Below are 12894 nucleotides of genomic sequence, written 5' to 3'. Positions count from 1 at the left end.
CGGTTGCCCAGGGGAGGGATTTCACCCCAAAATACCAATTCATTTCCTTCGGACCACGCAGAAGGTAACTAGACGGTACATGTCAATCCTTGGATATATAACTAAGGTTATTTCCTCTTTTTCCCCAGCAAACAGCTTGATGAATTTTTTATTTGGTGCCAGCACAGGGCATGGTGCTGAACCATAAAGTCAGACCCTGCTCTTTCTCTTTACCACCTCTCCCCAAGAGCTTGTTTTAGGCACAAAAAAGGCTGATTTAGGCCTGTGGCTGCTAGCATGCGGCTGCTCTGAGCCCCTCCGGTGTTGCTCACAACCACAGGAAATTAAAAAGTTAAACCCAAGGCCAACAGGGAGAGGCAGCGCAAGATGCTGCCCGCCGTCTGCACGCTGTGTGGGACCGGCAAAAGCTGACTCCAGCGATCCAGCGTTAACGTTCAACCCTCACAACCCAAAAGCAAGAAGCTATTTACTGACTCCAAAAGATGGGGAAAACAACGGTCACCACGCCTTGCAGGAAGCATCTTGAAATCTTATCTCCTAAAAATACTTGGAGTTCGATCCCCCCCCCACCGCTCCACATGTCTTCATATCGGCCAGTCCTCCACGCTGACCAGTGGTGGTCGTTTTGCCTCAGGAGTGGCTGGTTTCTGGCTAAGGCAAGAGAACGAGAGTCACCTTCTCAAGCTGCAAAAGGGTAAATTAATCAAAAAGTCAAAAGCAACACTCCCAGCATGATGTACAATGGGAATTGCTGTGCTGGATCAGAGTGATGGTTTGGCTATTCCAACCCTGTGCTGACCATGTCTGCCATAGATATCCCAGAGAAACATGCCAGAAACCAACAAAAGATAGAGGGATCGCTGTAACTCCTCAATAACCTGCCTGTGTAAGAACATTATCCTGCCAAACCTCTTTACTCAGATTGGTTTTAGCTGAATACGTGTTACCCGTACAGTCATACAAGCAGTTTCTAGCTTAGACAACAACCTGTAGCAGATAGCTCCTAGCCTGACTCACAGAACCATGGGATAATTTGGAGGGGACCGTGGGAGGTCTCCAGCCCAACCTTCTGCTCAAGCAGCCTCAGCTCCAGGGTCAGACCAGGTTGCTCCATGCTTTACCCAGCTGGGTCCTGTAAACCTCCAAGAACAGAGGTGGCACAACGTCCCTAGGCCCCTGTTCCACCGCTCGACCATACAAAATAGTGAAAAATTGTTTATTTCCCTTTATGAGCATCTGGATTAAGTGACCATGAAAGCAAGAATATAATGAGAATATAAGTCTGTGCTCTGACTAGCTGACATGGGTTAACCTGTGTACCAGAGGGCAGCAGAAATTCTTAGCACTAATGTTTGTAGCCTAAGTCCCCCCAAAACAATTTATATAGCAATTACACCACAGAGCATTGATTGGGTTGCTTGGTTCCTCACTCTTGGGTACAGCTTCCCTAAAATCAGGACTCAGATTATGGGCTGGAATGAAAGCACCCATGAAAACCCCCAAACATTATCTCAATCTTCAACCACCACGCAAGAAATGTGTAGGTCCATGGTAAAGCCAACAGAGCTCACAAAATCAGTATTAGTGACATTTAAACTTCAGAGTTAAATGTTTCTTGAAATGATGAGGCATGAGAACCTCATGCCTCTCTGTGCTACTACTTCTCTTTTGCAGACTCAAGAAATAGCTAAAAAGGGTAAGAACTTACTATGAAACCAGGCACAAGCTTGCAAACAACTCCTGTCCTCTCCTCTCCTCCTGCAGACAGCCTTGGGTGAACTTAACCTCACCTTCATTAGCTGCATCTCCTCCTACCCCTGACACTAGGCTGGAGGAAAAATAGCCTCCTCCCCCAGTCTCCTCCCTATCCATATATCTTTTGCTGCTTGGAAACTATTCTTGCCTTAGGCCATGCAAATCACAAGATTATCTGTAACTGCATTCCTCGGGTCTGACCAGGAAGAGGTGGGGATAGCGCAACCCCCATCCTGGAAAAACGCCATAAACCCCAATCCCTCCCCCCGAGTTTGGAAATCTGTCCCGGCTTTTCCTATAGGTCAAGCTCTGCCCACCAGCACCGTAGCACCAGAATGTCCCAGCTAATGTCAGTTGTTAGGTTTCAGAGTTAATGATCTAGCAAGATGAATGGAGCGGTTTGCACTCCTCTAAGAAACACAGGTTTTGATAGTTTGCAGACTCAGGAAAAGAAGCAACATTTGAGATCAGATTTAGAAGGTGTCCTTTACCACCCATAGGCCTGGAAACTTGCTTTTTATATATAATTAAAAACTTAAGTGCTGCAGAAATTGATGGGGCCACCACGGAAGGGCCGGTACTGTGTTCTACCATGTACTTACTTTACCCTGCCTGGTGCTAAGAGGAGACAACGGAAGAAAAAGAAGCGTAGAAGAACATTAACAAAAAAAAGCCATTTTATTGAAAATGAAATTCAAACTTCAAATTATTATTACAATCATGAGAAAATGCCAAACAATTCAATTTACAGTTGCAACATACAATACAAATAGTCCCTTTGAAGTTGAAGTAAACTGATCCACAATCATCGTCTGTGGCATAAAGCAGAGTGTGTTTGTACAATATGTGCATGAAAAGCAAATCTCGGGTGACAGCATTTGAAAAAATAAAAAATTAAAGCTTGTATTTACACAAAATGCTACAAATATTTTGTTCCAGCGGAAATTCAAGACTGGTAAAGCATATTTAACAACAACAACAAAAAAAAATTGGAATGTCACTCATATTACCTAAAACAAAAGTTACTGTAAAAGTATGGTTTTGGCTGATATACTTAAAAGTACTGCATTAAAAAAAAAAAAAAAAAGCAAAGAGTTATCTGTAAACATGGAAGTAAACAAACATCTAAAAAAGTTCTCAGAAAATGTTAAAATGAAATGCATTCTATTTAAAAACAACAAGAAATTCAGGGGTTCAGAGAATGGGGCTTCTTTGAGCTCATGGCTGATCCAGGTTTTAATTATTGCTTTTGCTCATGGCTTGTTGGCCGCGTGCAGCCCGGCGCGGGGCTGAGCTTTGCTTTGCTAAGTGTGAAAGTGCAAAATTTTCCCCACTCGAGATGGTACCTGTGGAAACCGGTAAATCTTTGCTCGGGGGACTGCTGGCAAAAAAATTCAATGCTAAGAAATACACAGCAGCTGGTCTTTTAAAAGAAACGATAAACGCCACATGAATGATGCTGTGAGTTAAATAATTTGCTTTACTCATCCGTCCCGACCCGCTGACCCCGATCTGGTTACCCTTAGGAGGAGGGAGAGGAGGATTTAATCCTCCGCTCGGCAAAAGGGACATCGTGCCTGTTGTGCTGGAAGTAAATCTTTGGTAGGATAAGAGAGCTGGAAAGCAAAAAAAGGCCATTTTTTAATCTTCAAATCTATGAACGGTGCCAAAGATTGCCACTCACCGAAGGGAAGGGCTGTCGTACCTTTGAGAAAACTTTCTGTCAATGCTAAGCACCTCGCAAAACATCAAATAATCTGATATGATTTACTACATAGCGCCAGTTGGGGTTCTTTTTGGTCTGAAATCCTGATTCAAGAGCATTTCCAAGTGAACCTGAAAGCATTTTCCCAAAGCTTTGATGAGCATCTCTGCCTCAGCCTGCACAACTCCCTCCGTGACCAGCCTGACGTACCGGGAGAGATTTTCCAAAGGCACCAGGAAGGTTCAGGAGCACGGGGGTCTACTAAAAGTCAAGGGGCTGGTGCTCCTCCGTCCGTAGGTACTTAGAAAATCCTTTCCTTCCTATCTCAAGCAGGCAGAGCCAGACGCCTGCCTGCACGGCCAGGGAAGCCGAGGGCACGGATCGGGTACGCACGCCTCGACCGGGAGGAGAAAACGTTTTCAACGTCTGTCCCTAATGGTCCAGTTGAAAAACCGCGGGGACACAAACAGAGTCCTGTCGGTACTGAGCAAAACAAAAGTCTGGTCCGTGCTGGATTTATCCAGAAACAAAAACCAAGTGCTTGAATTTTACAACAAAGTCTTAAAAAAAAAAAAAAAAAAAAAAAAAAAAAATCTGGGTTGCTGCCTGCAGCCACTCTTAACAACATTTCAACACAAAAGCACCCTAAAAATTACTTAATATGCATACAGTAAACCTTAAAAAGCCCTTCTCAGCAATAACAAATAATGTACAAATATAGTACCTTTTATTAAATAGGAAACAGCTTGCACTGGCAGTACATCTTTTTCTCTTGCTTACTAAACAAAAAACAAAACTGAAATGTGTAACCAGACACTGGCTTTTTAAGTGCTGCTGAGACTAACAAACGTATTTTACAGTTACAAATAAATGGACAGTGGTATGCTTCAAGCTACCACAAACCAACAATAAATAGAATCAATTACAGCTTCCATCTTTGAAGGAAAACTAAGTATTAGAAGAAAAAGAAAGTGTCTTACTTATACTTTAAGCATACTTGGTATACAACCTTTAGAAGGCAAAGACTTTATTAATTTTTTTTTTTTTTTAAGAGCGCGTCATCACGCAAATCGGAGGGTTGTACCATGCTAACGTCAACTCGTTTAACAGCTTCGCTATTAACGAGCAGCGACGGTGTCGTCCGGCTCTGTATGGCTATGCCCACCGTCGATTTATCGCAATACTTTGGAGGCAGCCAAAGTACAGCCAAGGAGCGGCGTGGTGGCCGACAGCCCCCCGCGGAGGCTGCGGACGGCGATGGCTAAGGCTGGGGAAGGAGGGAATGCCGGCAAACCCCATCGGCACGTGCCGAACGTCCCGCTAAACCAGGCTTAACGTCACCTGCTTGAGGATTGCGTGGGGAGAGCCCTTCGGCTCCCGCCGCATCCCGCCGATGCCGCGTCGCCTCCCTGTTTGCTGTAGCCGCCCTGGGCTGGGCAAAATTTGGGGCCCTCGGCTGGAGAGTTTGGCAGCAGACAGGTCGGGTAAGGGTTTCGGGTGCAATCTGCTCTCCCTGTATCGCGCCTGGGAGCCCCGGGGTGGCTTTTAAGGTGACTTTTTGTCTTCAGCGTTTGCGGAGGTGAGTATCGCTGCCCTCGTGCTTGTCCCTCTAACACGGCAACAGCCCCATCAGCTTCAAAGTCAACACAGCATCCTTACGGCTCTAGCATTTAATGCTAACGGGCGGTGATGCGCTACCAGGCAGTTTCTGTCTCAAGTTTTGAACCTTTTTATTCTATCGAGTGGGCTGATATTGCAAGGGAAGGGGAAAAAGTTTCACCAATTCTCCCTTAATCCCATTTCTGAGATATTTAACAATTCATTAACTTGTAAAACACGGGCTTTGAAACAGTTTTGAATTTTCTTTGGGGAAAAAAAAAACCCTGTCGAAATTCAAATCATGCTGTTAAAACAGAACATTTTACTATGAATATTTTCAAATTTTGAAGTTCTGAGAAAAATCCTGGGAGAAGAAGAAATTAGGGGAAGGGTGGAAAATATTTCATCCTTCCTACCATTTTTCCAGTGTCTCCACAACTACTGATTAAAAGGCAAGACTGTGTTGAAGGCAACCAGACAGCTAATAAAAATATTTTAAACACAATATTTCCTTCATAAGTTATATAAAAAGATCCTACATCCAAAATCATTTGATGTGGATGCATTTGGGTTGGGTTTGTCATTTTTAAGTCACATTGTAAACTGGTTCACACTGGAACTGCTTTTCAAAGTTGGGTAAAGGTTTGAGGTTTACACCATTGCAGAAATGTAATAAGTAAAAAACAAAACAAAACAAAACAAAAACACTTTTAGAGACCGAAGTCAATATATCATTACATTAAGAAACGTTTAAAGGGTCCAAATGTCATTAAATAATTATAAATATTCTTTTAAAGTTATATGATGATTCATGTTAGCAAACAACCTCAAATTTTACACATTTATAATTTAAAAAAAAAAAAAATAAAAAAGAACATAGCCGAACACAAATACTATGTATACCATTTTGGCTCTAGTAATATATAATGCCATTTTCATATTTTGCATAAGTAATAACATTTTGTTTTTTGTTTTTAAAGGTTTTGGTTGTTATTTTTGGTTTTTGGCTAATCGAAGGCAAAATGAATGGATACAAAAGCAAAAAGGAAACCCCAGGGTTGTCTAGCCTAACTTGAAGACTCGTTCTCTTTAAGTACCCAAAAACAAACCAAAAAAGCAATGAACACAGAGAAGTTCCAACCGTTATCTGCAGCAAGGCTCGGACAGAGTTTTTTTGGGACAGCTGTTTTCATCTGAATGTATCATGGCAAAATGGAAGCAACTCAATCTTTGCTTTCCTTTTTATGTGCACCAATACAAGCCAGTTGAATTGCACTACGGGTGTGAAGAGGGTCCCATACGTTGTATGATTGCAACTGTATCTGGAGTTCATGGTTAGGGTTTTTTTTATTAAAAAATAAAAGGGAATGCAGCCTTTGCCTTGCATCACCATGTTTCTCCTGATAGCTGGGGAGTCCGTTCTCTCCTCATTGGCAAAAGAACTCACTAGTTATTACAACACTCTAGAACAAAAAAACCCAAAAAAACCAAAAAAAACAAAAAAAAAAAAGAAAAAAGAAGGAGGGGGTGATTTTTTTTGTGTTTGTAAAAAGTACATTTTAAATATAAAACAAGGTAAAATGGTTCCAAGAAAAAAAAAATAAAAATATGTGCTTTGATCCACATAATCTGAAACATGGGTTGTGGTGTGTTGGTTACTCTTGTGTTATTTATGGCCATTATCATCCCATCTACACAGTTGCACATATCGGTAAAATCTATTTTTTTTTTTTTTAAAAAAAAAAACACAAAAAACAGGCACTTCGTAGTTAGTCGACCGTTTGTTTGGTTTGGTTTTGTTTTTTTTTTTTTTGGCTCGCGGAGGTCAGGCCGGCTACAGAAGAAATCTCAGTACGGCCTCCAAACGGACTCATCCATTCTGCCACTAGAATTCAAGACGGTTGGGGAGCTGCTGTGGCTGCCATCCGCCTCCACACCGTCACTCTGGTTGGGCAAGTTAGGGTTTAACAGCGTGCTGCCGTTGGACGTGGTGGTGCACGGAGGAAGCATCCTGGAGGGGGAGCGGTCCCCTCCCGGCACCATGGGGAACTGGTATGATCCTGACGAAGTGCCATAGTAGAGATATGGAGTGCTGCTGGTCTGGAAAGGTCCACTTTGGTTTTGGGAAGAGCCGGGGTAGGGTGGTGGTAGGTAGGTGTGGTAGTGAGTGGTTGCGGACATACCCAGTGACATGCCTGAGGTGACTGGCGGTGTATAGGTAAAGGTGGCTGGATAGTGCATTCGTGGGTTGGAGAAGCGGCTCTCAGTGAGGGATGAAATGCTTGTGAACTGCCTGGGATCTGAAAATGGGCCCAGCTCTGAAGCACCTAAAAAATTATAACAAAAGACGGGGGAAAAGAATTCTGTAAATACCATTTTTTGTATCACGTGATGAAAGAATTTTATTTTGCTAAGAAAACCCACTTCTTTTGGCCCCCAAGAGAACAGCAGATCATATCAAATAATACATTGCAAGGAACAGAGTCATACACCTGTCTTCTACAAGCGCTGGGCCAAACTCATCCCTGGTCTAACTCCACCGATGCCAATGGAGGGAGCAGCATTGCCAACCTGAAGCGTTCAAAGGTCACAAGTCAGGCCGGGGGAAAAAAAAAAAAAAAAATTCTCAAAAATCAAGAGATTGAAAAAGAGCCAAAAAGAGAAAGCTGGATTTGGAGTTGATTTGCCTTCTGGTTTCTGAGCTTTGAGGGTTATGTGTCTCTGGGTTTTTGCTATAGCCTCTTGAGAAACTCAGGTCTGGTTGCACACGAAAGCTGAGATTCCCACCTCAGCACACACCGTCGGGAGCTGAGGTTTCGAGACAAGCAGAAATTACCGTGCAACTTGTAATAAAACTACAAGAGTTGGCAACACCGAGTTAGTTGCACCACTGACACCAGGGGAGTTACACCGGGGGTGACTAAGCCCCACTTCTTGCTTTAAATCAATTTATTTAGGCGAGAATCTGCTCAGCTACTTCCTATGGCTGAAAAATATTATTTGCTGCATCTGAAGGATGGGCAAGGCCACTAAGCTGATAGCAGAGATGCAAATTTTACTTTTCAGTGCAGCCGATGGAAAATTACAAGCCCAACACTCTTCCTGCCATTGAAAAAAGTTGTTTTCATATGTAGTCTGTGCAGTCTGGTTGAAAAAAAGACCACACAGTTTATGGCTACTGTGAACGTCTGGATGGTAACACTGTGAATTGGAGTCTAACGCAAAACAGGGATGGGTAAACTCATTTTGCCTAATTTCTAATCCCACATCAAACACCCAAAGTTTCAGAGCAGAACTGGAAAGCAAACGTTAGTAGCTTGGTGATCTGCTTAGGAGACTGTGGGATGGACAGGAGCAGAAGAAAAAAAAGATGGTGAAAGCTTGTGTTGAGAGCCAGAAGAGTGGAAAACAAAAAGGGTGTGGGAAAAGGGACGGGGGAAAGAGAAAAAGCCTAATGAAGAAGTACAGCGCAAGAGGGAGGGAAATGCATTGGCCAGTATGCAGTAGATACATATATACATTTTTAGTCGGAAAGAGCGGGGTATAAATAAAGGGGAAAAATCATGAAAACAAATGGACTCTCCCTGTGCTTCCCAGCTGACACCTCTACAGCTTTACCGTCCTCTAGATCCAAGGGTTGACCCATCTCTTTGCCAATCTACCGAATCTGACTTACCTAAAAGGAAAATATGGCATCTTCTAGATGCCAAACTGACATGCTAAACGCTGAAACACCCTGTATATCCTCAATTTAAGATGCAGCAATGCCTTTCCTTGCAGATAAGCTTCGGATCTGACCTGCCAACACTGCTCTGTAGAAGGTCCCTCCAGGCCTTCTGCCCTTGGCCTCCTATAGCACCCACAACGGTGGTTGCTACTGTAAACCACAGACTCAGCAGACCCTGCCACCTTGTGTGGCACATTTTGTGATTTAGATCACTATTCCCTCCTGTTCTACCAGCTCATTTAACCCACGCCTTCAATGATATCTAAAAGCAGCAGAGGGGAAAAGCTCAGGCACAGCTTGGGTTCAGGCTGGAGACCTGGGCCACAGCCAGCCAAGAGTCCAAATTGCGCAGCCTGAAACCTGGGGATTATAACCCACCGCCTCAAAAGATATTGAGTACAGAACTTCAAATGGGCAGTAAAAGCCCATTTTTAACTCTGATGACAATGTGATTACTATTATCTTTATCTGGAACTGAATCAGTGACCTACGGGTGAATGGGTCTGTCTCCATCATCAACCCCTCCAACCACAGCCCCATGGAATGTAATATAACTTGTACCTTTACAGCAAACACTCTACTACTTGATGCAACTTCTCTCGTTCCCAACTGCAAACAATAGCCAGAGGCCATACCACCCAGATTCAAAGCTGTAATTTTGGAACACTATCCTTTATATTGTGAACAGGTCTGATACGTATCTGGAAATATAAGGTTAGAACATAATTTCCCCAGCTGCTCAAAATACTGAGTTTCAATCTGCTACTGCTTATACTCCTTTTTTTTCTTTTATTGTTATTGCAGCTCTCCCAACATGAACAGAGTTGCTTTTAGTTTACCCTGATAGAAGCTAAACAAGACTTTTATAATCAAAGGTAGAATTGGTATGAGTGTAAGGGTGTAGAAGAACATCAGCATTTTTGGTTTCTTTGCAACCAATACTTTTTTTTTTTTCTTAATAACACAAACTATCCACACAGTCTTACACACTAAAAGGCAGTCTCCCTTTCAGGGCTAGATCCAGATATTATCTGTACGGGTGCTCCCAAGGGATCACGTATGTGTCGAATGACTGGGAATGTGCACACCACACGTAGCCATTTCTAATGTGGGGCTACAGACCTCCTTACATACCCTAGTAAATCCACACTTGTTTGTTTTTACTGTTGCTTGTAAAGCACAATCCTATTTACCCAAAGGCCAAATAACCATAACCCTTTCTTATCTCACTCATGGCTGTGTCTGCACGGCTCCTGCACACTCACTTCTTTTGCCCAAATGCCTTTTGCTGTCTCCACAACTCCCTGCACTAGGCTGCGATTTGTTCCCGGTCTTATGTATCTCCATTGTGTAAAGATATTTTTGGAGACCAGAAAAAGTTTTCTGTGATGCCTGTTCTGAAGTCTCCTTTCCGAAGGAGTCTAGAAGCTTTTTAAAAAGTCACCTCTAAAACTCAGCTTCTTGCTGTCCTCACTGCTGTGCAATCTCACTGATGCATTTTCACCCTCCTCCTCCTCCTTTCTCTGTGCTACCTCCTTGCGTTAAGTTGATTTTGGTTCTAACTTGGAAACACCAGATGCATATACATTTATATACATTTAGCTCTTTTTTGGACTGGGAAGATAAATAGCTCTTCTGGGTATGGCACCCATCTTTGTATATCTAGTTGCGCACAAATAGCGATGTCGATCAGCAATATAGTAACATGACAGTGCAAGTAAATAATATATTTATTCCTCTCCCCAGCAGGATTAAACATTTATGCTAATTTTTCTCCGTCAGAGCAAGAAAACAATTTGCATCTGTGAATTCCCACTCTCGTGATAGCTTGTATTAAATGGGTGAAGCGCAGATCCTCCGCCCTACATTGTGGCCGCAAGATTGCGAAACCACCCTTCGGTAAAGAGAAGAGGCTTTATTTTCTGCTGCCAGAAAGAGAAACATGGCAACAAGCACAGCAAGTGATCTTCTTTCCCTATACAGTCTGATCAGGTCATCGTGCTTGACAATACAAAAAATAAAAGTATATTTTAAAAAAAAACCCTTTACATCTGAAAGAGTCGAGGTTAAAGCATTTTTAAATCTTCCAAGTTGATTCCTCCCTAACATAACCTGGCACTCAAGTTTTCTGAGAGCTATATGTTTAGAACAGAAAAGTGGTCATGTTAATATGCCAATATTTACGCTAACATCCTAGATTCAAGAATACTGCTTCAGTGTGTTTCATATTTAGAATAAGAACAATTAAAATTCCATGTGGTTTCACTTATTTTGATGCAGAAGCCTCATTAAAAACCCTAGACTTGGGCATTTGCCAGCAGCCGACTGAAATGGTTTTGCATTTGCGCTTAAAAACCAATTTTACCTGTTGCAGCTTTGCAGCTCTACTGTTTACAGCTGAATGCATACCGTGGTCATTTCTCTTTTTCAGTTTACAGATGCCAGCTAATGCCAGTTAATGCTCATTTCTCAATTAATAAGCTGTGCTTGTGGTTTGCAGAAAATAAGGCAACAAATTTCTGCCAGGTTTACAGCACTTTGGCCAATCGCTTCCAATTATTAAAGATCATAATGTACCGTGGATAGATTAACTCCTTGTGGGTATAGCAAGCTGACGTCTACTTTAAAGGGTTATAGGATAATTTTATAACTTACAAATATTGCAATTTGCTTTGTCGTTTTATGCCATAAGGTCACTACCAAAAAAAAGGTCCCCTTGGCTTATTGCATGTGTCGGATAGGGAAATTTCTAGCACATCAAGTCAATGCATAATCACTGTATGCAGGAGAACAGCATGGTGCTGTATTCAAAAGTCACTGAATAGTCTGTCTCAAGGAAATTCAGCTACATATAGTTAAATATATTTACCAGCAGCTAAATGATTCACTTGTGTTTTGGCGAACTACAGTGTTAAGACATTTGCTGAAGCAGATACTAGATTTTGTGGATTTTTGTTCAATAGTTAGTTCGATTCAGGCTGGGACGCAGCACTACTTGATCTATTAAAACTGTTTTTTCCTTCCCTAACATCTACGTCTATGAATTATATGTGCAGCTTGGATTACTTACAGCTGATAATATCGCCTCGTATGAAGTATGCCACACACTTCACATGATGAGACGATTTTCAGTCTCTTACAGCTTTGCCAAACTTTAAATGTTCTGGCTGAAATTGTCCATGCTGGGCGTCTGTCTCAGGCTAAATTGTGATTTATGCATTTATTTGTTTTTAAAATTTCAGCTGAAACTCTTTTGCTGGGAAAAATATATTGTTTTACTAATCTTAAACTCTGAGGAGCCGTCCTTTGAAAAGCTGTACCAGTTCCACGCTTTGAAGTAAGGACTTGAACTTTGGAATAGGAGTGGCTTTTGTGTGAGAGACGTTGCCATGAAAATCCAGCCAAATATGAACAAATCATAAGCATTCTGCCTAAAAATGGGCAGAAGAGTCTGTGCCCCTACAAAGACACTTGTCCAGAGACTGAAATGAAATCCAGGAGTCCCAAGTCCCAGCATTTTTTCTGCAAATATTGCTGAAACACAGGGACATCCCTACCCATCCCTGCGCCAGTCCTGATCGAGAATCGGTCCATCGGTGGCTCCATTCACTGGAATGGCAGAAGCCTGCGTAAATGGAGCTAAATGATGGTCCACGTGGACATTTGTACGATATTGCAAAGAAAAATTTGGGAAGGTGGGGTTACTTGGGGGTTTGCTTTTTTTAGAAATCTGAGAAACTATAAACATAACTAGAGACAAACAAAAGGATGTTATTAAGGTTGCCATGTGAAGAGTGAGCACGTTAGGAAATACCAGCATTCAAGCTACTTCTCCATATGCACTACAATACAGCATTCAATTATAGGAGAAGATGCTATTCCTTTTACACGAGCCCTCCTGCAGGCAGCACACAAGCTGACCTCCTCTAGAGATACATCAGAGTTAAGGAATAGAGAAGACTGTTGTCTATATAACTTCCAAAGCCACTGCTGCAAGAAATCAGAAGGGTTGAAGTGAACAAGGTGAGGGGGACCCAATTATTTCCTGAGCAAACTGGATTTATATGTGTTTCTGCCACGCGGCTTCTACGTGACTCAGTTGAAATCT

At 42.3% G+C, this 12894-nt stretch overlaps 1 protein-coding gene across 7 annotated transcripts in view; it reads right to left on the bottom strand.

Annotated features, from left to right (window-relative positions):
- RUNX2 (RUNX family transcription factor 2) overlaps positions 1 to 12894 on the bottom strand; it is a 223373-nt gene that overhangs the window by 64037 nt on the left and 146442 nt on the right. For 2 of the 7 annotated variants that reach the window (XM_030037302.2, XM_030037303.1), the window contains one exon: positions 2415 to 7386. The exons of the other annotated variants lie outside the window; for them this stretch is intronic. In XM_030037302.2, coding sequence (XP_029893162.1) covers positions 6908 to 7386 — 479 coding nt within the window. In that variant the 3' untranslated portion in view covers positions 2415 to 6907. Of the gene's footprint in view, positions 1 to 2414; positions 7387 to 12894 lie in introns of those variants that run through there. 7 annotated transcript variants of the gene reach the window in all.

This window comes from Aquila chrysaetos, chromosome 15 (genome assembly GCF_900496995.4).
Source record: "Aquila chrysaetos chrysaetos chromosome 15, bAquChr1.4, whole genome shotgun sequence".
Classification (NCBI taxonomy): Eukaryota; Metazoa; Chordata; class Aves; order Accipitriformes; family Accipitridae; genus Aquila; species Aquila chrysaetos.
This window is presented reverse-complemented; position numbering and strand designations above follow the sequence as displayed.